The sequence below is a fragment of the Mustela lutreola genome, chromosome 2 (assembly GCF_030435805.1).
Source record: "Mustela lutreola isolate mMusLut2 chromosome 2, mMusLut2.pri, whole genome shotgun sequence".
Lineage (NCBI taxonomy): Eukaryota > Metazoa > Chordata > Mammalia > Carnivora > Mustelidae > Mustela > Mustela lutreola.
Window position 1 is genome coordinate 35,444,520 of NC_081291.1, and position 25,958 is coordinate 35,470,477.

The 25,958-nt window shown below is 38.9% G+C and overlaps 1 protein-coding gene across 1 annotated transcript in view; it reads right to left on the reverse strand.

The window, feature by feature from the left end:
* Nucleotides 1-25,958, reverse strand: part of SUCLG2 (succinate-CoA ligase GDP-forming subunit beta) — a 270,208-nt gene that overhangs the window by 82,995 nt on the left and 161,255 nt on the right. The window contains exon 9 of the mRNA XM_059161462.1: nucleotides 25,529-25,671. Within this exon, the coding sequence (XP_059017445.1) occupies nucleotides 25,529-25,671 (143 nt within the window). The remainder of the gene's footprint in view (nucleotides 1-25,528; nucleotides 25,672-25,958) is intronic.

Consider the following 25,958-nt stretch of genomic DNA (forward strand, 5'->3'; position numbering starts at 1 on the left):
TTCTCTGTCCTTATGTTTTCAGCATACACTGCCCAGCAGAAGTGATGGCAAACTCAGGGAAAGTACTAATATACTCAAATTTTCCAAAATTTATATGTTGTGCACACTGAAGAAAGAAATACTGCTGTGTTCAAATGCTTCAAAATAACACCCGTGAAGGAAGCTCATTTGCTGTGTTCTTGCTGGTCTCACTCTATGGATTTCCATGGATATATCAAGTAGCTGACAAAGAGGAGACAAGACTTGATTTACTTGGTGACTATAAAGGGTTTGGCCCCTTTTCAGAAGAACATGCCAAATCTTGCTACATTTGTTCAGACTTAAATCATCTTATGATATAGCTTTCTTTCTTATTTAGAAGGTCTCACCCAATTCTAAGAAACTGTTGCATATGAAGTTTTAAAACTGTTTTTTAAAGAAGCCTCACTTAAAATCAGATTTAAACACATACTTCACTGGCTTAATATAGCCCTTCTTTAATTTATTTTTACTGGTTTTTTTTTTGCTTTCTTTTCTTTTCTTTTTTTTTTTTTTTTTAATGCCCCATACAAGCATGTTGGTCACCCACAGTTCTTACAGGCTTATATCAGGTCCCTCTCCACCACAGACATCTCTCCATCAGGAAAGCCCCTCCAGGCCTAGGAAGGGCTTGGGTGGGATGCAGTGGTGTCAGGTGAGACTTCCTCTCATTCCTCTTCATTCTAGGAAGGGATGCAGGGGTGTCCAATGAGACTTCCTCTCTTTCTAGCTACTGACAGAGTGGTCCCATGACCCACACATAACCAGCCTCCACCTTCCCCATCCTCAGAAGTGCTCACTCATGACAACATCTAGCTGCAAGGGCCAATTTCCTGTCCCAGTCTGAAGTGATGAGAGGAGAAAAGGGAAAAAATATGCTCCCGGAGAATGAATAAACAAGAACAACAACCACCACAAACCCCCAAAACAAGTATGGAAGACCTAAGAGTCATGCCTCTTGCACTAGAGCTGATATGGAAATGTAATTGACAGCATGTCACCAAGCACATTACCCAAAGCTCCCAAGTCACGCCTGGCCACCCCTGACGTGGCATGGGCATTTCGTTAAGACTACTTCATATCAGCAAAATAGAAAGAAACATGATATACACCCTAGTTGACTTCATCAAGACATGAAGACCTCCACAATGAACATGTTCTTTCACTCGTGAAAGAAACGGATTTCTCTCTCATCATGGTGACAATGGCAAGAGAAACTTCCAGTTTCTTCTCCATGTAACAAAAGCTGTGTGGTTCAGAAATGGAATAAAGGTGGATACATAATTCAGAAAGTAGAGCCCCAAAGAGGAGTCCCAGAGGAAGGCCTCCAGGAGCAGCAGGAGCTCAACAATTTGGAGGAGGTCTTAGGGAAGTTGCAATCTCTGTGGTCTGTCCTATGATGTGTCCTCAATGAAAGGACAGGCCTTGTGGTCCCTTTACATTAAGTGACTCCCTGGACATGCAGCATTCAAGTTCTCATACCACCCAGGACATACTTCGCACATGCATTTCCTCCATGTGTCCCCCGATAAATTTGTTTTTCTTTTGAAGGTCCATACAATTATAAGCCTAGAAACGTGGTCTGGAAGGTTAACTTCCTGGGGCATAGTACAGAAAAATCTCTGCGAATCATGGAATTTGAACAGGCATTCTTTGTATCTCTTTCTCTCTCAATCACTGTAAAATGACCACTCTGGCTGGAAAGTTGTATATTTAAATTAAAAAAAAAAGATCCCACACGAGTGATGAAAATACCCCTCAACAATTTCTAAATCCCTGGTCTTCACTGCTTTCCTCATACCTCCACTAGAGTTTTATTTAGTCTCATCTTATACACTGATGTCACATCATACACACATTAAATTTATATAAATCCAGCCAAATGGGCACAGGGACAGAACAAATAAATGAGGAAGAAAGAGTCAAAATTAATGAGTAAAATCTGCTTGGTCCATTCAAAGAACATGAGTTCTTGAGGGAGATGAGAGGGAATGAGTTCCTTCTGCACCTAGGGCACTGGATAACCAAGTTACTAAGAAGAGGGATGAGAGCCAGGCTGCCTTGGTATGAATCCTTGCTCTACCACTCAAGTGAGGCCTGCAGCAACTTAATCTGTTTCTGCCTCAGTTTCCCATCTATAAAATGGACATGATGTAGTACCTACCTTAGGTCTGGCCTGAGTGTTAAATGAATTCACATTTAGAAAGCCCTTAAACCAGTTCTTGGCATATGGTTAATGCCTATGTTAAGTGTTAGCTGCTGTTATTAATATTTATTTTATTCTTTAACTTTGGCACAGCTCATTTTTTTAAATTCAACAAAATTTATTATTCACTGTGCACTGTATTTCTGCCACTTTGTAAGAAGATACAGCAAACACAGCAGAGACCATCCTCCTTATAGGAGCTTACAGTGTCATGGGCCAGACAGACTTCAGTAAAATGTTCCAGCCATTTTCTGACCATAGACCGTGGTGGTGAGGCCTGCCATGGAGAAGGATCAGCATCTCCCTGCACTCCTGGGACTTTGGTGCTTAAAGATACAAAAATGTCTGGGTGACTCAATAGGATTGCTTAAGTTAATTTTTATTATAAACATTATTTGCCTTCTGAGTTACCTTTTAGAGGTTCGCCCATATCTGGGATATGCCACCACCATGCAGGGGCTGCAGTAAGCGAGATACATTGAAGACCTACAAGGAGGGATGGAAATGAGCTCACATCCTGTGTCTTGTCTAGCCCATCCTCTCAGGAAGCCATCCTCTAGAGCCAACACTCGAGAACATGATACAATCCCCAAAGTAGAAGAGACAGCAATGAGGACTCAGTTTGATACAGAAAATATGAAAGAAAAGCATGCAGATCTTGAGTTTTCTGTAGTGGTTGACATACAGATGATCTAATAGTTGGAGAAAGGTATATGCTGATTCTCTGACCACAGAATAATCTGGAAAGAGCTTGTGCAAAGAGCTATCAAGATAAAGAGACATTAAATTTTATTTTTTTAAAAAAGATGTGATTTTTCATTCCTCATGTATACCAAAGAGAAATTCAGTGAAGACCTTATGTCACATATCATTATGAATCAATTTTCTTGACCAAACAGAAAAGTTGATTCAACATCTCCACCTTGAAACACTCTATTATCATGACATTTGTCAAATACTGAAAGATCTGACCACTTCCCTTTTCCCCAAATAGCACAAGGAACCCAGATAACAAATGAAGGTTGTACTTTGTAACAAGAATAGACAGGAGATTGAATCACAGCAAAACACTTACAAATCAAGAGAGGGGAAGAAAAGTACCAAGAGAGATTAAATGCACAGAGAACAATAATAGGAAGGAAATCTCTTGTGAAAAGAAGCAGCTGATGGTAACTTAATCGGGACAAAAATGAATTAGATCTACTTCAGTGACTGCGCTCAAGAAGAGGTAATTTCATAAAGTTTATAGAAAGTCACTTGAAAATTATACAACTTGTTTTTGTTCTCTACTTTTAGAGGGAAGGGAAATAAAAATTCTCCGTTGAGGGAACTGCTCTTCAGAAAAAAGCATTTATAAACCCAGTTGATGAATGTTACCTATTAACTAGAAGATTATCCTTAATTCTCATTTGGGTAAAAAAATCACTTTAGAACTGAGAAAGTCCCTCTGAGTTTCAGGGAGAGATTTTGACCCAGAAATAAGGAGTGGGGGGAATCTTAAAACACATGGGGATGGCAAGTACATGGAGAAAGAAATTAAAATCTGAGTTAAAAGAGTTGAGCCCCAGGTGAGTATATGGCTCAACAAAGGTAAGCTGGGGCAAATTCTCAGATCTGTGAAAATGTGTTACATGGCATGTAACACAAGACTTGTTGGGTTGTCAGTGACAGAAAACAAATACTAGGGGTGCCTAGTGGCTAGGCAGTTGAGCGTCTGCCTTCGGCTCAGGTGATGATCCCAGGGTTGTGGAATCGAGTCTTACATCAGGCTCCTTGCTCATTGGAGAGCCTGCTTCTTCCTCTCCCTGTGCCTGCCTCTCTCCCTGCTTATGCTCTTTCTTGGTCAAATAAAAACACAAAATATTTTAAAAAGAAAGAAAGGAAGGAAGGAAGGAAAGAAGGAAGGAAGGAAGGAAGGAAGGAAGGAAGGATGGAAGGAAGGAAGGAAGAAAAGAAAAGAAAGAAAACAAATTCTAACTTAAAGGGTAACAAAAACTGAAATTTCTCTTCACTGGGACGGTAGCTGAAGAAGCTAGAGAAGAAGAGGAGAGCCAGCAGACATTCTCAAACATGAGAATCACCCCAAGGGCTGGTGGGGCCCCATGCCAAAGTTTTTGATTCAGTAGTTTCAGGCAGAAGAATCTGCATTTCTAAAAAAGTTGCAGGTGTTGCCACTCCTACTTGTCCAAGCACTTTGAGGAGCTCTGAGTTAGAGACAGCTGGACTCTAGAATGGAAGCTCTATCACACAGCTTTCCTCCTGGATCTTACTCTGGCTGTCACCAGATGGGAGGGAATACTTAGAGCGTCTTGGGCCACCTGGTTTTAGTTCATGATCCCACAGGCAGGTGGTCTTTATTATGAGGGTCAGCAGGAGAACAGCAGGGAGGCCTCTGACCTGGACTGAGGGACTCTGTCAGGACACCGCGCCTGAAAGCAACCTTATGCGAGGGGTGCAGTGAGGAACATCTGGGTTGCTGGTGTAACACCTGGGCCAGGTATAAGGGTTCTCTGTGGGCAGGGGCAGGGAGTAGAGGATCCAACTGGGGACACACAGAGCAAAAGAATGTATCACCAAGATCACAGGGGATCACAAGGAGAAGTATCACCAAAGAAATAAGAGAGTCATGGGGAAGCATGATGAGCAAAGAACAGTATGACAGGTGGTTATCATAGCCCATAATGAAGTCCAGATGCACCATGTACAATCAAATTCTCTTATGATACTGTTTTTTACACATATTATCACTCATCTAAACTCACAGAGCAGTGTGGTTCTCACATCTGTGGTGAAGGACAATTTTTTATTAAATGCTCTGACAGACACTGACTGATGTTTTTGTAAAATACAATCATCTGAATGGCTAGAAAATCGATCTTCCACTTATCTGCCATGGCAATGGCAATTTGCAATACAAATTCCTAGATGCGGATTCTGTTTCTGTACTTACTATAGACCTGAAACAGCACACAGGCTGGTGTTTCTACACGAACTGGCCCTGGTCCTATACCACAGAGAGCATTCCTACTGGAGACCACAGGGCACCAGGTCTCTGTCATAACTACTCAGCTAAGTAAGGACATGAATGAGCAGAGCTCTGTTCCTATAAAACTTTATTTATAAAAACAGGCATAAGACAAGATTTGACTGTAAAATCCAGTATGCCTACCCCTATTACAGCCCAGTGCTTCTCAAACTCTAATGCACATAGAGTCATCTGGGGGTCCTGTGAAAACACAAATTCTAACCCAACAGATCTGAGGTAGGGCTGAGATCCTGCATTTCTAACAGCCTTCAGGCTGATGTCAACATTGGTAGTCTATGGACTACATTTTGAGGAATAAGGCTGCACAGACTCTTCTCTGTGAACCTAGAGACTAGGATGTGATGTCAATATTAATATGTGCTTTATACTGGGACATCTTTAAGCTTAGAAAGGACTGTATGTGTCAGTCAGTCTTCAAAGGGATGATAACAGTCAGGAGAACTTGATAAGGGTGCCTTGTTGGAACCAATGACATCAAATGTTAGGTGGTTTCCTATTTTCTCAATCAGCTCATGACATGACACATAGTAGGTGATCAAGGAACAGTCAAATGACTATTCATTGATGCTAGGAATATCCAGTTGTGTCCGCTACAGGGAGGAAGCTAAGATGACGGTAAGGCTCTCATTTCTATCCTGTTGTCTTACCTAAGACATTCTGCATTGTTCAATACATTGGTGCAACTTAAAACAGGTGGTGCTTTTTAAGGCTGTATCTGTATAGAAAAACAGAATCACAGTATTCTTTCAGCAATGGTTTTCTTTTTACACTTCTTTTGTATTTTTATAATTTTTTTTTATTTTTGCTGCTTTCACTCTTCTCATTTGATTGTCCAACACTTCTGTGTTGGAATTTGGTCAACAAATATTTGGTCAACAAATTCCAACAGATGAACTACTTGCTTGTTCAGTTTAATGGACATGAAGATCCACTCACAAAATGTAATCACTAATCACAGGTCATAAAACAGAAAAATATCAGAAATGTCTAAATTTAGGCATTTCCCCTCATACCTGCTACCCAAATGTCCACATTCTTGGATTACAATGACAAACTGAAGATTCTACATCACTTATATCTCTAACTCAGAGAAATGTACTACTTGAGATTAACAAGCCAGAGAAATCTAGAAGGTCAAGGGTTAAAGCTCCAAATGGATTTTCTGTTCACTACTTATGATCCTAAGGCCTCTGAGAAGTAGAGCAGATACCTAAATGTTTGCTCAAAAATATTCTACTGGAGTTCTAATTGAGAAAAAGGGACGTGTCCAGAATGCTTACAGATAACGATTAATGAAAGAACTCACAGATAAGCTGGAAGAAAAATAATTAACTTGGACTTGTGCCAGCTGCCCCTTGGGAATGCTAACTAATATGTGTGTTCAAAGTGCTCCATTTCTTAGGACCTCAAAGGTGGAGACAGAGCATCCCCAGGAGAGGGTCCTGGCTATGGAGATAAAATATCCATCGATACTCACAAAGGACCTCTAACTGCAAGGCAGTTGCCACCCAAATTTAAGTTGCAGCATAAACTATTCAAGTGGACAGCACCTATATTTTTTTTAAGTCTATAATAAAACAAATGACATGGCTTACAGCTTTGGTAGAGAAGTAGTGAGTAAACAGAAAGGAAAGAAGGGCAGGTCCAGCTGGTGGAGATATTGGAAAGATTCTCCTCACTGGGAATATTCATTCATCGCCTACAAACCCAGGCTCCACATCTAACAGTCACAACGCATCTTTCCCAAGGGCAAATATTTCTGAGGTCTTCTTGGACAAACCTATCGAAAATAACAAATTTCTGGCATTCTGAGGTCTCCCTCTCAATTTTATTTTTCAACCCTGTAAGTATCACCACCCAGTATATTAGTTATTTCATTGATATTAGGCATTCATTTACTCATTGATTCAACTGTCTATCTTCTCCCTCTGAAAGAGAAGCTCCAAGACTGTTTTACTCACTGCTCTACAACTCAGTTGTATGGATACAGGACAGGCATGTATAACACAATATACTATCATCTGGCTCATGTAGCTGAGTGGGTTTCTGGCCTGCTGAGTCATTCTGCGATCTGGAGAACTAGTCCTGACCTCATAAAGGGGACTTTGAGGAGTTGACCCCAACAAGCTGGGGGGAACCACCTCCTCCATAAAGTCAATTCCTGTTGTGGCATGAGACTTGTCAACCTCCTGGTTAACACACTGACGTGTACCTATGGCTGAGTTCCTGCCTTAGTTTCCTGCCTGGTACTCCAGTCTCCCTAGAACCAAGCTTCTGCTCATGGGATGCTTTGTGTGAGTGCAGCTTGGCCTCAGCTCTACAGCCTGGAGACTGTGGTACTGGCAACCTGTTAACAGATTTGCCCTAAATACTACTTAAGAATTGCCTCCCTGTGTTTGTACTCATTATCTTCTACTCACATGCTGCTTTCAGGTAAGACCTGCCCACTCACTTCTCTCTGGAGACCTGTCACCTGCTGCTGCTGGGTCTGGCTGCTGGACAGGACCTCACCCCAGCGTCTGCAAAGAGGCCCTTCCCTTCATTGCTTCCCTGACCCTGGGGGATAAGTCCAGCTCTAGACAATGGTCCCTAGCTGGCTGCCCCGTTTCATCAGAGGCTTATCAGACGCACAGTACTGGCATCTAGCTCTGGAAACTGTTTCACAAGGATAACTCATTAATTTATTATGTGTTCCTTCCTGGCTGAGAACATTCAACTGTATGATTTACATGAAAATAAAGAGACTGTCAATATGAATTTGCTCGAAAAGACATTTTTGGAGAATCTACAATGTTCCTTGAACCATTAGAGTGGCTAGAAAAAATGAAGTATATAATAATAGTTGAACAAAACGAGGGTCTGGGGAAAAGAAAAACTCAAGGAAAAACTGTAAGCTATTTTTAAAGAATATGGAGTCAATGAAAAGTTTAATGAAAGACCAGCAAGAAGTGGGAGGGCAAAGAAGAAATCCTATCTCTAGGCAATTTCACAGGATTTAAAAAGAGAAATGTATGAACGAAAGAGATGATTAATTGGTGAGGACTATAAATTGCAAATATTCCACAGAAAAGCAGAGAGAGATGGGGACGAATTATCACCGAGGTGGCATCTGATATGGGCTAGAGATTAACAAGACACTTACTTACGTTTTGAGCTTCTTTCTCTTTACAAAGGAAGATGCATAGAGAAATCTATGGATTCTTAGGAAGAATGTTGGCCAGAAAGAACAAGGGGAAATAAAGGTGAGTTTACTCTTCTACTTCTGTTAAGTCTCTTTCTGGACTCAGTGTCACTTCATTGAACCGCATATATTAGGAGGATATCAGGAAGACCTTGAACTGAACTGTCAGGGAGGCACATCAGTCCACATTTGGAATTCTTAGGTATTTCAGAATCTGGGTAATTCAGCATGACAATATCAAATATTTAAGAATGACTCATTAATCCTGAGATAATTAAAACAAAGTCAGATCAGCAGCCTATTGAGGTAGTAAATGTGTAAGTCACTAAAGGATGGGGGCGTGGTTCTGACTTGGCACTGGACTATGGTGATTTTTTTTTTATTGTTATAAAAATCTGTTTTGTACCACAAAGTTTTTAATACTTGTTACTATTACATTTATTTGTTAACTATACTGTACTCTGCTTCAGCAAACCAGACTTAACAAAGTTCACACATTTTCTGAAACAGATTTTAAGTGCTGAGTTTCTTTAAATAACTTTCTCAATAACAAGATACCTTTAAAACACTGCCCTTTATTAACACGCTATTAAAAACAACACTGGAAGATGTGTATTATGTAACACCAGATTTTTTTTAAAGACCATCAAAAGGAAGGGCATTCTAATAATACCTTACAAAGACAATAAGTATAGATAATTTTTGCAAGGAAATTTAACAAAATTATAATAGTGGCTATGTTATGGTAATAAAGTTAAGGATGATTTTTTTTAATCTCATACTTTTAATAGGAAGTGTAAATTTCTAAAAGTCGAAAATATCAATTTTTTTTAAAGTAAAGAAAAATTTCAAAATGCACGAAACAAAGGGACTTAAAGGTGTAAGGAATCATTCTTACCTGAAAAGTGGAAAATTAAGTTAAAATTTTCTCAAGGTTAAAAAAAAAAATTTTCTCAAGGTTTATTTATCTAATCCTTAAATATAAAGGCAATATGTCTAAAAGACTATTACCAACACATTTTGAAGGTTCGTAAGAATCAAAATCCTTTCCTTTAGGAAGTATATAAAAGGAAATTATGAAAAGAAAGAATTTTTTTCACTTTACATTCAGGCTAGGGGTTCCTGACTGTCCTTTCTAATAAAGATAAAATGGAATAACTCTTTCATGTAATCTCTGAAGAGCTATCCATAACTATCCAAAACATTATTCAGGCAATTCTCATCCACAGCAGTCATGTTCTATAATCTTAATAGTGAACACTGAGTCAGCAAATACTAAATCACTGCTCCCAAGGAAATGCGGGGTTAGGTTCCTACAAGCCTCTGGGGATAACATTTTCCTCAAAAGAGCAATACATAATATTGTTCTCTGTGTGTTTCTCTCTCTCGCTCTCTCTTTTTTTAAAAGATTTTATTTATTTATTTATTTGACAGACAGATATCACAAGTAGGCAGAGAGGCAGGCAGGGAGAGAGAGGAGGAAGCAGGCTCCCCACTGAGCAGAGAGCCCGATGTGGAGCTTGATCCCAGAACCCTGAGATCGTGACCTGAGCTGAAGGCAGAGGACTTAACCCACTGAGCCACCCAGGTGCCCTGTGTGTTTTGTCTTAAGGACACCTTATTTAATATATATTGTTAATTCATTGCTATTGAATCTGTCTTCAGTTCTGGTCATGATTCCAGGGTCCTAGGATTGAGTCCTGCTTTGGGGTCCCTGTCCCTCTGCTGCTTTCCCTGATTTTGCACTCTCTCTCTCTCTCTGACAAAAAAGTAAAATCTAAATTTATTTTTAAAAAATCCTTTCTATTGAATTTATGGCCAATTGCACTCTAACTCACTCTTGAACAAAGCTAATCTCATATCTATATTTTTTCTCTGTGAGGTGCATCACAAGAGATGTGACTTAGGTGAACGAGACAGCACTGTGTCACTACATGGATCATTTTAAACTTCAAAATAGCCACTCTTCCCAATGATGATAGCCTTCTATGTTCTTCTGCCTCTACCTAGTGTGGTGATAAGTTGGCAGGAAATGTTGAAACCTTAAAATCTGCATACATAGTCACCCTCAATCTTACAGGAATTCATCTTATATGAATAGTCTGAACTGTATGTAACAGGAAGAGTACAGAGAGGTTCAGGACAGGATTATTTTAACTTAGAAACACCCTGAATATCAAATAAAAGAGGACTGATTAAGTAAATTTACATATTCATACATCTGAATACTATTCGGCTCCTAAAAATGTTGTAGAGGAGTATACAAGGACAGGGAAAAGGTATGTAAAAAGTGGGAAAAAGCAGAGTATATAATAGTGGCAATCATTTTGACACTAGTTTTGTCAAAAATACTACACTACATAGTCATTTAAAACAGTATATGTAAATGTAACTTGACTTATTTTGGTACTTTTCTATATTTTATGTTTCCTTAATTTAATCTTTAGGAAAAAGGGATGCTGTTTAATAAAACACCCTAAAAAAAGACAAAATGCTTTTTATTTTGCAAGCCACAATGAGTCAAAAGTTGATTTCTTCAGTGAGCCCACGTGGACGTGTTGTTCATTTAGGAACAACACAAGCATCCCTAGTTCCTAATTCTCTGGCAATGGGTGGAGGGGAGTGTTGAGGGAGGAAGAAAGACAATTCAGTGTCTTTGATTCCCAGAATGCAGTGGGGCTCATCCCGCCAGACTACAGCTCAGCCCTGTAGAGGAACCAGGAACCCTCTCAGCTCAGAGGCTCTTCTTCACCTTGTTCTCTTGCATAATTTTCCCAAGTTTGCTCCCCACATCTAGTGATTCCCCTACCAGACATTATTTGGATTAAAAAGCAATACCTTAAAAATAATAATAGTAAAACTTCGAGATGTTTGATCACTCTACTATTATACGGCCATTCTTAAGACTCAGATATACCTGACATTAATCCTGATCATTATTAGGTCACCTTGTTAGAAAATGCACTATTTTCTCCTTCTTGAATAGAGCTGTGCCATTTCTCCGTGCAATAACATTAAGACGGGGGGGAAAAAAAACCCAAACTAACTCTTCTAATCATTATATATTATTTCTAATCTATATGATATTATACTTTAACAGCAGTTCATTTATCTTTAACAGTCTACAAACTCTTCACACAGAATTCATAATCCATTACTATGCATGTTGGGACTAATGATAAAATTCACTAAAATATCCTCAAGTCTGTTAAAATTCTTCAAATTACTTACCATGAAACAAAACAAAGCACATTCAAATTTGAATTTTGAGAAGCAGAACAGAGTAAAAACCTTATTTTTTATTTATTCCTGAGAGTATGTTAGCAAGGAACATGAAAATATATTTAGAGTGTTCCAGGGATGCATGAAAAATGAGGTAGCTATCAGACACACTGATCTTCTGTAAGATACAAAACCAACCGCCTTCCTAGGACCCAGCTCTTACTGGGACGTGCTGGCAGGTAACATGGAATGAGTGTATGTTGGACAAGGACAGCCAGACATATTTGGAAATTTGGATCAACTGGGCATCAGAGAAAGAAATGCAAGACAAGAGGGAAAGTACTTTAAGGAAAGGAAGAGCAGTGAGTATGGGGCAGCTGGCTTTCCATTCTCTAGTTCACATATAGTGTTACCCTACACAGGGGTGAAACCAGATGACAGGTTACCAATTTGTAAGCACTAAATCGTTTATATTCTTCTCAGACTAGACTATCAGGTAGCCTACCACCATACAGAATGGCTGCCTGGACTTATACTCCTGCCAACTCCATATGAAAGTAAGATTTCTTTTCTAAGAGGCCTGTAAGAACAGGGATAGGGGAGTTATTTTAAAAATAATGCTCATGTTGTTTAAAGGACTAGTCATTATATTTGAAAATCAATCCCTATAAGAGTTCTATTATCCCCCCACACACATACAAAATAAAGGCTCCCTTTATTTTAATAAAGGTATTTAGTTTTTATTAAATTTTATTTAATAAAGGTATTTTAGCAAATACAAATAGACTGTAATAAAATGAGTCTCATTGAAAGCGTCTGACATAAATATGTAAATAAGTGAAATAGAGCTTCCTGTGTTTTATGCTTGAATATATTCTAAATGTATGATAAACAACAATATGTGTGTGAGGCATTTAGAACATATTAATCCCCAAATATATTTATTCAAATTAAAAGCATTGGCATGCTAAAAATATGACATGCAGTTTTACTTCTCCAGCCTCAAATTCTAAAGACTTTTGAAGCATACCACAGAGCCAAAATAGCTGGACTCTTCTCAAATTTATACCAGATGATATCCTGTGGTTCTTGCACACATGAATTTAATCCTCCCTTGATTAAGTTGTGTTTTCTTGCTTATCTGAACATAGAGTCATGGCAAGTCACTGACTTGCTTACACATTTCATCGACTTCAAAACAACACAGGCAGTGACACGGATGTCAGTGAACCTCTTTTAGACACCTCCCATCCTGTCCATGACCGCTAATTCCTCCCCTTTCAATAATTATAAATCCAAGCCTTAGAAATGACAATGAAGTGGAACATACAATAAAATGTTCAATAAAAGTTTGAATTGTACTTTAAAAGTTTTCATTGTGCTTTAGAAATATCTGCCAAGTACTTACACATACATGATCTATGTTGATATTCAAAGCAATGCTTCCAGGTGTTACTTTCATGTCTACTTTACCAGAAGGTACCCGAAGTTTAAAGAGCATATCCTAATAGCTAATAAACATATGAAAATGCATTCAACTTCACTGGTCATGAGAGAAAGGCACTCAACCGCACTGAATACCACCACACATTGATCGGGATGACTGAAACTGGGAAGGCTTGACTATACCAGTGTTGGAAAGATGTGGAGAAACTGGAACTCCTATACACACTCACGAGAATGTAAACGGGCACATTTGTAGGACCTCTTGGTAGGATATGTTCAGGCTGATTATGTGTGTATGTTACAACCCAGAAACCCTAGTTCCAAGAATATACCCCACTGAAATGCGCTCCAAAGGACTTGTATGAGAACATGTTCATAGCCAATGTAATAGTCAAAACTGAGTAACACAAATGTCTATCCACAAGAAAGGATAAAGTGTTGTGGCAGTCACACTATAGAATACCATGCAGCAGTAAGAATAAGTGAACAATTGCTACATAAAATGCAGATGAATCTTAAAAATAAAAGTTAAGCAAGGCTAGGAGGAGAGACTTAAGATGGCGGAGGAGGAGCAGACTGAAATGACATCAGGTCGCAAGAGTTCAGCTAGATGGTTATCAAACCATACCAAATACCTACAAACTCAACAGGAGATCAAAGAAAAGAAGAGCAGCAATTCTAGGAACAGAAAATTGAGCACTTTCTGAAAGGTAGGATGTGTAGAGAAGTGAATCCGAGATTATGGAAAGATAGACTGGAGAGTAGGGGTCAACTCCCGGCAAGCAACGGAGTAACAGAGCACAAAATCAGAACATTTAGAAGTCCGCTCCACTAAGGGACATTGCTCCAGAGGTTAAGCGGTGGTGGACCCCTTGCAGGGACAGTGTAGTCTTGGGACCCGCGGGGTCACAAAAGATTGGGGGTGTCTGAGTGTGGCAAATCTTCTAGGTATCAGAGTGGGGAAGATAGCTACAAAGACAGAGCTAAGGTGGGGTGTCTCAGCTTGGGATTACCTTAAATCATGATCCATAGCATAGTCGGAGCACTGCTCTTTGAGCAGGGATCCTACAAGTGGCAGATCCACAGAGACACCTTCCTCTGCTGGAGGCAGGAATCTGCTCGGTTTAGAGACTCCAAATGGGGCCAGGGGTCAGAGACAGAAACGCTCTGTCATAGGCTGGGTGAGCCCAGAGCCTGGCCAGAGACCAAGGAGACGGGAGTGATTGATCCCTTTTCTCTGAAGGTGCACTGAGAAGCGGGGCCCTGAGCACTCAGCTCCTCCGAGCTGGAGTTTGGGAGGCTGCCATGTTCATTCCCATCCTCCAGAACTCTATAGAAAGCATTCAGGGGATAAAAATTCCTGAGAGGGAACCCGAGTAGTTTACTTAGCCCGGCCCTGGCAAGGACGATACAATTCTGCCTCGGGCAAAGACATTTGAGAATCACTGTTACAGGCCCCTCCTGCAGAAGATCAGCAAGAAAATCCAGCCAGGACCAAGCTTACCGATCAAGGAGAACAGTGGAACTCCAGAGATAGGGGAAAGCAATGCATGGAATTCATGGCTTTCTCCCCATGATCCTTTAGTCTTACAAAGTTAAATAAATTAAAAAATTTTTTTTTCTTATTCTAATTTTTAAAAAATTTTCCTCTTTCCTCTTTTAATGTTTTTTAACTAGTTCATCTTAACAATATTTTCTAAAAAAAAAAATCTTTTTAAACCTTCATTATTTTAGTCATATTATACCCTTCATTGTATTTAACCTTATTTTTTGTATACAAATAGGGTTTTTTTTTTTTCTAAAAATTTGGATATAATTTCTTCTAATAGATCAAAATATATCCTGAATCTAGCACTAGGCTTTTTTCTAATCTCCAGCCTGAGCACATTCTCTGCACCCCCCCTTTTATTTCTTCTTTCTTTTTCCAACCAACTTATCATATCAATTCCTTTTTTAGAATTTTTATTTTAATTTTCATCTTTACAGTCATATTCCATCCCTTCACCATGTTTACCCTTATTTTTGTATATATGTAAGTTTTTCTTTCTTTAAAATTTTGGGAGGTAGTTTCTTCTAAGAGACCAAAATACACCCCAAATCAAATCAGTGGCTCTGTTCTATTCACCAGTCTAATATATATTTTTAAATTTCTTTTTACCCCCTTTCTTCTCCCCTGGTTTGGGGTTTCCTTTGATTTGGTCAGCATACATTTTTCTGGGGTCTTTGCCACCCTTTTAGTATTTTATTCTCTCATTCATATATTCTTATCTAGATAAAATGACAAGGCAGAAAAAATTCGCACCAAAAAAAAAGGAACAAGAGGCAATACCAACAGCTAGGGACCTAACCAATATGGCCACTGGTAATATGTTAGATCTAGAGTTCAGAATGACAATTCTCAAGGTGCTAGCTAGGTTCAAAAAAGGTATGGAGGATATTAGAGAAACCCTGTCTAGAGAAAAAAAAAGCCCTTTCTGGAGAAATAGCCAAATCTAACCAGGTTGAAATTTAAAAAGGACTTAATGAGGTGCAATCAAGAATGGAGGCTCTCTCTGCTAGGATAAATGAGCCAGAAGAGAGAATTAGTGATATAGAAGACCAAATGATGGAGAATAAAGAAGCTGAGCAAAAGAGAGACAACTACTGGACCACGAGGGGAGAATTTGAGAGGTAAGTGATACTATAAGATGAAACAATATTAGAATAATTGGGATTCCAGAAAAAGAAGAAAGAGAGAGGGGGCAAAAGGTATATTGGAGAAAATTATAATAGAGAATTTCCCTAATATGGGAAAGGAAACAAGCATTAAAATCCAGGAGGCACACAGAATCCCCATCAAAATTAATAAAAATAGGTCCACACCCCGTCATCTAATAGTAAAACATACAAGTTTTAGTGACAAAGAGAAAATCCTGAAAGCAGCTCGGGACAAGAAGTCTGTAACATATAATGGTAGAAATATTAGATTGGCAGCAGACTTACCCACAGAGACCTCTGGGCCAGAAAGAACTAGCATGATATATTCAGGGCACTAAAGGAGAAAAATATGCTGCCAAGAATACTATATGCAGCTAAGCTATCATTGAAAATAGGAGAGATAAAAAGCTTCCAGGACGAACAAAAACTAAAAGAATTTGCAAACATCCTATCAGCCCTACAGGATATACTGAAAGAGGTCCTCTAAGCAAAGAGACAGCCCAAAAGTAGTAGACCAGAACAAAACAGTAACAGTCACCTTACAAGCAATACAAGAAGGAAATAAAGGCCTTAAATGGCACACTGGACCAGATGGACATCACATATATATCAGAACATTCCATCCCAAAGCAATAGAATACACATTCTTCTCTAGTACACATGGAACATTCTCCAGAATAGATCACATCCTGGGTCACAAATCAGGTGTCAACTGGTACCAAAAGATTGGGATCATTCCCTGCATATTTTCAGACCACAATGCTCTGAAGCTAGAACTCAATCACAAGAGGAAAGTTGGAAAGATCTCAAATACATGGAGGCTAAAGAGCATCCTACTGAAGAATGAATGGGTCAGCCAGGAAATTAAGAACTGAAAAAATTCAAGGAAACAAATGATAATGAAAACACAACTGTTCAAAATCTGTAGAACACAGCAAAGGCAATCCTAACAGGAAAGTATACGGCAATACAATCCTTTCTCAAGAAATAAGAAAGGTCTCAAGTACACAACTTAACCCTATACCTAAAGGAGCTGGAAAAAGAACAGCAGATAAAGTCTAAAAGTCTCTAGACAGGGTTTCTCTAATATCCTCCATGCCTTTTTTGAGCCTAGCTAGCACCTTGAGAAGAGAAATAATAAAGATGAGAGCAGAAATCAATAAAATAGAAACCAAAAGAATAGGAGAACACATCGACGAAACTTGGAGCTGGTTCTCTGAAAGAATAAGATTGATAAACTCATGGCCAGACTTATCAAAATAAAAACAGAAAGGATCCAAAGTAATAAAATCATGAATGAAAGCGGAGAGATCACAACCAACACCAAAGTAATACAAACAATTATAAGAACATATTATAAACAACTATACACCGGCAAATTTGACAAGCTGGAAGAAATGGATGCATTCGTAGACACATAGAAACCATACAAACTGAACCAGGAAGAAACAGAAAACCTGAACAGACCCATAGCCAGTAAGGAGATTGAAGCAGTCATCAAAAATCTCCCAACAGGGGTGCTGGGTAGTTCAGTGGGTTAAAGCCTCTGCCTTCAGCTCAGGTCATGATCCTAGGGTCCTGGGATCAATCCCTGCATCTGGCTCTCTGCTCTGCGGGGAGCCTGCTTCCTCCTCTCTCACTGCCTGCCTCTCTGCCTACTTGTGATCTCTGTCAAATAAATAAATAAATATTAAAAAAAAAAAAATCTCCTAACAAACAAGAGCTGAGGGCCAGATGGCTTTCCAGGAGAATTCTACCAAATATTTAAAGAAGAATTAACACCTATTCTCCTGAAACTGTTCCAAAAAATAGAAATGGAAGGAAAGCATCCAAACTCATTTTATAAGGCCAGCATTATCTTGATCCCAAAACCAGACAAAGAACACAACAAAAAGGAGAATTATAGACCAATATCCTTGATGAAAATGGATGCAAAAATTCTCACCAAAATACTAGCCAATAGGATCCAGCAGTACCTTAAAAGGATTATTCACCATGATGAAATGGGATTTATGACTGGGCTGCAAGGTTGGTTCAACAACCACAAATCAATCAATGTGATACAATACCTTAATAAAAGAAAGAACAAGAAACATATGATACTCTCAACAGGTGCAGAAAAAGCAGTTGACAAAGTACAGCATTGTTTCCTTTTTTTTAAGATTTTATTTATTTGAGAGAGAGAGGGAATAAAAGAGAGAGAGAGAGCATGATACAAGAGAGGACAGGGAGAAGCAGACTCCCTGCTGAGCAGGCAGCCTGATGTGGGACTTGATCCCAGGATTCCTGGATCATGACCCGAAACAAAGACAGTTGCTTAAACAGCTGAGCCACCAAGGTGCCCAGTACGGCAGCCTTTCTTTTTACTTTTTCTTTTTTTTTTTTTATGTATTTATTTGACAGACAGAGATCACAAGTAGGCAGAGAGGCAGGTAGAGAGAGAGAGAAGGAAGCAGGCTCCCTGCTGAGCAGAGAGCCTGATGCGGGCTCGATCCCAGGACCCTGGGATCATGACCTGAGCCGAAGGCAGAGGCTTTAACCCACTGAGCCCCCCAGGTGCCCCAACGGCATCCTTTTTTGATCAAAACTCTTCACAGTATAGGGATAGAAGGTACATACCTCAATATCATCAAAGCAATCTATGAATATCATTCTCAATGGGGAAAAACAGAGAGCTTTTCTCCTAAGGTCAGGAACACAGCAGGGATGTCTACTATCACCACTAATATTCAACATAGTACTAGCAGTCCTAGCCTCAGCAATCAGAAAACAAAAAGGAATAAAAAGCATCTGAACTGGCAAAGAAAAGTCAACTCTTTGCAGATGGTATGATTCTTTATGTGGAAAACCCAAAAGACTCCACTCCAAAACTCCAGAACTCATACAGGAATTCAATAAAGTGACAGGATAGAAAATCAATGCACAGAAATCAGTTGCATTTCTATATACAAACAACAAGACAGAAAAAAGAGAAGTTAAGGAATCGATCCCATTTAAAATTGCACCCAAAATTATACCTAGGAATTAACCTAACCACAGAGGCAAAGAGTCTGTACTCAGAAAACTATGAAGTATTCATGAAAGAAATTGAGGAAGACACAAAGAAATGGAAAAGCTTTCCATGCTCATGGATTGGAAGAACAAACATTGTGAAAATGTCTATGCTACCTAAAGCAATCTATACATTTAATGCAATCTCCATCAAAATACCATTAATTTTTTTCAGAGAAATGGAACAAATAATTTAAAAATTTATGTGAAACCAGAAAAGACCCTGAACAGCCAGAGGAATGTTGAAAAAGAAAGCCAAAGTTGGCAGTATCACAATTCTAGACTTCAAGCACTATTACAAAGCTGTCATCATCAAGACAGTATGGTACTGGCACTAAAACAGACACATAGATCAGTGGAACAGAGTAGAAAGCCTAGAGACAGACCCTCAACTCTATGGTCAACTAATCTTTGACAACGCAGGAAAGAATGTCCAATGAAAAAAAGACAGTCTCTTCAACAAATGGTGTTTGGAAAATTGGACAGCCATATGCAGAAAAATGAAGCTGGATCATGTCCTTACACCACACACAAAAATAGACTCAAATTGGATGAAAGACTTCAGTGTAAGACAGGAATCCATCCAAATCCTTGAGAACAGAGGCAGGAACCTCTTCAACCTCAGCTTTAGCAACTTTTTCCTAGAAACACTGCCAAAGGCAAAGGAAGCAAGGGCACAAATGAACTGTTGGGACTTCAACAAGATCCAAAGCTTTTGCCCAGCAAAGGAAATAGTCAACAAAACCAGAAGATAATTGACAGAATGGGAGAAGATATTCACAAATAACAAATCAGATAAAGGGCTAGTATCCAAAATCTGTAAAGAACTTAAAAACTCAACACCCGAAGAACAAATAATCTAATCAAGAAATAGGCAGACGACCTGAACAGACATTTCTTGAAAAAACACATCCAGATGGCCAACAGACACATGAAAAAATGCTCAACATCACTGGGCATCAGGGAAATACAAATCAAAACCACAGTGAGATACCTCATACCAGTCAGAATGGCTAAAATTAAGTCACAAAATGACAGAATATGGTGCAGATGTGAAGAAAGGGGAACTCTCCTACACTGCTGGTGGGAATGCAAGCTGGTACAGCTTTACTCTGGAAAACAACATGGAGGTTCCTCACAAAGTTGAAAATAGAGCTACCCTACCCAGCAATCGCACTACTTGGTATTTATACTAAAGATACAAATGTAGCGATCCGAAGGTGCACATGCACCTGAATGTTTATAGCAGCAATGTCCACAATAGCCAAATATGGAAATAACCTAGATGTCCATCAATAGATGAATGGATAAAGAAGATGTGGTATATACATACAATGGAATACTATGCAACCATCAAAATGAAATCTTGCCACTTGCATGGGTGGAACTAGAGGGTATTATGCTGAGTGAAAGAAGTCACTCAGAGAAAGACAGTTATCATATGCTCTCCCTGAAATGAGGAATTTGAGAGGCAAAGTGGGGGGCTTGGGGGGTAGGGAAGGAAAAAATGAAACAAGATGGGATCGGGAGGGAGACAAAGCATAAGAGACTCTTAATCTCACAAAACAAACTGAGGGTTCCTAGGAGGGTGGGGGGTATGGAGAAAATGGTTGGGTTATGGACATCAGGGAGGGTATGTGAAATGGTGAGTGCTGTGAAGTGTGTAAGGCTGACTATTTACAGACCTGTACCCCTTGGGCAAATAATACATTATATGTTAATAAAAATAATTAATAAAAAAAGTTAAGTGACAGATGGCTAACACAAAAGCTCTACAATCCTGTTTATACTCAGCTGAAATGTATATTAAGGCAAAAGAAACTGATGACAGAAGTTGGGACAACTATATTACCTTTGGGGGCAAAGCAAAGAAGGAGAAACATGGAGCTGAAGTGCATTATTTGCTTCCGAGATGCTGGTTGTCTAAGTCGGCTCAGGCTGCTATAACAAACTACCATAGATGGAGTGATATGACAACAAACAGTTATTTATTTTTTTTAAAGATTTTGTTTATTTATTTGACAGACAGAGATCACAAGTAGGCAGAGAGGCAGGCAGAGAGAGAGGAGGAAGCAGGCTCCCCACCGAGCAGAGAGCCCGATGTGGGGCTCGATCCCAGGACCCTGGGATCATGACCTGAGCCGAAGGCAGAGGCTTTAACCCACTGAGCTACCCAGGCGCCCCAACAAACAGTTATTTTTCACAATTCTAGAGGCTGCAAGTCCAAGAGGAAGGCACTGGCAGATTCAGCGTCTTTTGAGAGCCCACTTCCTGGTACAGAAACGGCCATAATCTAGATATACCCTCACATGGAGGAAGGGGTGAAGGAGCTATCTGGGGTCTCCTTTATAAGGGTATTACTCCCCCTCATGATGTAATTATCTGCCAAAGGTCCTACTTCCTAATATCATCACATTGGGGGTTAGGATTTCAACATATGAATTCTGGTGGGATGTAAAAATTTAGTCCTTAACACTGGTCATGTTCTATTTTGTGACCCAGCTGCCAGTTACATGGCTATGTTCACTTCATAATTACTCACCAAGCTATTGATTTGCGTACTGTTCTGTATGTAGGTCATACTTCAAGAAGAATTTATTAAGAATTTTAAATGATACCATCATATAAAATTATTCCTCCTTTAAATGGGAAATGTATATGTGTATCTTAATTAATGTAATAAGCCACTCTCTGGGTAAATGTTCCCACCACAAAAAAGAAACCATAATTACAGAGCAGGATGGAAACTAAGGCTATACTGTGATCATACTGCAACATACAGATGTACCAAATCAACACTTTACTCATCTCAAACTTATATGATGTTATGTAATCAATTATATCTCAATTTAAAAATTTTAATAACATTGAACTCCAAATACTAAAAAAAAAAAAAAAAAAGAAAGAAAGAAATGAAGCAGCCCTATGAGGTAATAAGTACTGTTATTATTTCATTTTATATAAATGAGGAAACTGAGATATATAGAAATAAAATTACTTGCTCAAGCTCCTACAAGCAGTAAGTGGTAAAGATTTGACTGGAACCTGGGCAGTCTGGCACCAGAGCCCCATTAAGAACACATTCCTTGGGGCTCCTGGATGGCTCAGTGGGTTAAAGCCTCTGCCTTGGGCTCAGGTTATGATCCCAGGGTCCTGGAATCGAGCCCTGCGTCAAGCTCTCTGCTCCTCAGGGAGCCTGCTTCTTCCCCTCTCTCTGCCTGCCTCTCTGCCTACTTGTGATCTCTCTCTCTGTCAAATAAATAAAATCTTTAAAAAAAAAAAAAAAAAAGAAGAACACATTCCTTTTTGAACTAGTACTTAGGGCTTATGTGGAACATTTCTTCTTGGGTATTTAAAGAGCTTTGAAAAAACACGATACGTTAATTATATTGCAACCGAAAATAATAATATTTAAAGAAATAAAAGTTAAAAAATAAAGAGTGTTGAAACATGACTCTGAGTTAGATCTAAACCAGAAGCATGGACACATCAGGAGCAGTGACTTCGTGACTATCAATCATGCACTACTGGTTTCTGAAATCAGGCCTTCAGAGGCAACAAATTTGCTTTACTTTGTCCAAAAGAGTTGGGGTGACTATTGAGAACCCTGTCAACTGTCTTTTCCTTTTATCCATTTGTGTAAGATGTTTTACGTACTCCAGATGTCATTCGTACTCATTTTCTACACCTTTGGAATTCCAAGTTTTGAATTAGAAATAAAACCCAAGCATTTTTTAGAAAGACAAAAACTTAAGGATAACACTCTTCGGAGGGCTTTTCCATTAAGTGTGTTCAAATTCTTTACAGATTACCACAAACACCCTACTTCTACTTCTTAGTTTACATGGTTTTTTACTCCTCATGATTTACAGAATGCTAGTGCTTAGAATTTTATATGGTAAAAACAATGGAGATCAGATCTATTATACCACCAGAAGAACACACTCTCTTCCCTTTCTCTCATTTCTAGCCCAACTTGAAAATAAGAAAATTAAAAAAGACTTAATGTAATTCTGTTTTATAAGGGAGCTATCTTGAAGATTCTTGTTTTAGACAGTTTGGCAGAGGAGCTCTGTTTCGCATATATTACAATCAAATAAGGAACACATTAGTGATAAAGGCATTTGTGTTAAGTCTCAGTGTGTATCAGCATTTGGGCTAAGAGTCAAGCAAAATAAATATAAGTTTCAGCTCTATGGCTGATATTATGTGTATAAATATAGGTCAACCCATAATATTGTTCTTGAATGATAACATTTATAACATTTATTACTTGATCAATAGAATTGGTTCACACATATGATGAACAAGTAGTTGTTACTATCAGTTGATTCAAGTTTAACAAAAACGGGCCTTTTGCAATTTTGGGTTTCAGTTAATTCAATTGACTAATCCTTACATCTAACAAGAAAATCAATACCTCTGTAATAATTAGCTTAGGGTTTTGGGGATTCTCTACTTCTGGGCAGCTGAATGGGGTTCTACCTGAAATAATTACTGCTAGAACTACTATCAGTTTTCTTGCAAAATCAAGTCAATTCATCTATAGTATTTTTAAGTCTCTGTTCTCTGAAATCTGTTAAACAATGCCAGGATTGAAAATACCCATTACATTTCTATGCTTTTTTTCTGTCCAAATTTCAAGATTTGGAAAATTTACAGTGAGATGAGCTATGCATTCATTTTCCTGATATAGCATGAGAAAAATAAAATAACTCCCACATATCTTTCTCTATCCAAGATGACAGGCAATCTCAAAAAAGTTTAAATACTCTAAGCATTTGAAAATATTCCATAGGGTAAAATCAAAATTTTTTCAGAGACTGTTTAAAAAAAAAAAAAATGGCTCTGCAAGTGACTTTTCCTTCCCTTCCTGCATTTTACAAAATTAAAATTCCAGATCAGCGGCTAAGAAAAGACATTCCAAAGAAAATGCAGTGATTGTCCTGGTAGATTTACTCCCTCGATAGCTCTCTATTATTCTTAGCACCGAATTTCCGTAGACACTAAAACTTCAGTATTTTATCACAGTTGCCCTGTTCTCTGAATACTTTGTGGTTCATGCACTTTAAAGAGCTGTGTGTTACTTATATCCATGGTATTTAGAGATTTCAATTTATAGGACACTTTTTGGGAGGAAAATGATTCTTTCATTTAGTAAATAAGAAGAGGCACCTAGGTGGCTTAGCTGGTTTAGCATCTGCCTTTGGACCAGGTCATGGCCCCAGGGTCCTGGGATGGAGCCCCTATCAGGCTCCCTGCTCAGTGAGGAGTCTGTTTTTCCCTCTCTCTCTCTAGCCCCTTTCTCTCACTCCTGCTCTCTCTGTCTGTATTTCAAATAAATAAATAAAATCTTTTAAAAAAAGAAAATAAGAAGAAGAAAGGTTAAATAAATTAATGACTGGGAAGCCATTGATAAAATTCCTACTTAACCAATGAGAACAAGGTACTTATATAAACAGAAAACCAATTGCAAACACTTTCTTCATGGCTGGGTGACTTCAGATTTTGATGACTCTGCTCCTCCTGGAAAGCACTGGAGAACTGAAGATTAGCAGCTGATAATACCCTACCACTTATTTTGTGAATCAGAAGGACAAGAGTGAGCAAAAATGTAAGGTGAGCAACCACCTGAGTCATAATGAAAACAGACAAGTATACTACTAATATAAAACAAAATTTCATATATGTGAACCAAAAGACTACTGTTGGTACTTATTAATGAGAAGCTTCCATATTAAGTTCAGACCACATTTCTTTAAAAAGAAATCTGGTCTCATGTTCATTTATGATTTTCCTAGTGATGGTTCACATTTCCCAGGTCTTCAGCTATATTAAGAGCCAAGAGAATGTCTCAGATACTCTAACAGTATCAAGATTCTCAAAGTCTAAAGTCAAATGGCGGTGGCACAGACACTACCTCACAGAACTGTAAAGGGAAATAAATGATATATATAATTCATTCATTCAATACATGTTAGCCTTCTCCTTGTCGTAAATGTCCATCTAAGCCTTGTTGTCATAGACAAGTGAGTACCAGCAGTTGAAACAAAGCATATAGGTATTGAACTTGAAAAGAATTTACTGAAGCCCTACTATGTGCTAGCATGGGTGTGATAGCTATATTATAGGCTCATAAAGCAACATTCTATGCTAGCTAGCACATATTACACACGATGAAAATTAAAAAGCACATGGAAGAATGTGGGGTCATTACTTTCTAGTGGCATATAGTTTTGTAATCCTTTCATTTTCTTCTGTCTCCAACTGTATGATAACACTTGCAGCACGTTATGGAAGGAGTCAGAGACTCGGTCCTCTAAGTCACATAAGGGCAGGACTAATCGCTTCAGTAAACATTATTCAAATAATGTTTCATGTCAACCAATGTTTCACTGTCTGGTGCACTCCCCCTTTTTTATTCCCTCCTGTCTCTCAGAACTTTGGAAGCACAGCATCTGAAATAAAATCTGGAGGCACCTACAAGCCTTTCACCTGAAATGGGTAAGCCATTGTATACTCCAAGTGGATGTAAAACAGGATTTACATCTACGGCTGCCATGTAAAGGTGTTGGCTTATCACCACTGAGCAGGAAAAAGGCAGTTCTTGACCGGGAAAAATCAGCACCTTACACAATCTCCCTACAAAGACAGAGATTACCTTAGGATCGGAGGTCAGCAGTTTGAAAGCTTGATACACTTGAGCTTCCTTTACGCCACCACCAAGATCCAAGAAGTTGGCTGGCTTCCCACCATTCAGGAAGATAATGTCACAAGTAGCCATGGCTAGTCCAGCACCGTTCACTAGGAAATGTAAATGGCACACAAGACAGGATGAATTTAGCAACACGAAAGGGCGCATGAACCATTTCCTTCCCTCATCACACCAAAGAGAGCCCTGTCTCTCCCAGGTCAATCTGTCCTGCCTGGAACCAGGTAAATTCATGGACTTTTAGAACAAATCAGGAAATGTGCACACGAAGCATAAACAAAACAAAAAAACCTGGGAATATGAAGACAGGTTTGTTGAGAAGCTAAATCAATCTGGGAAACAGATCAAAGGAGAAGGGTTTACATCATTAATTTGGGCT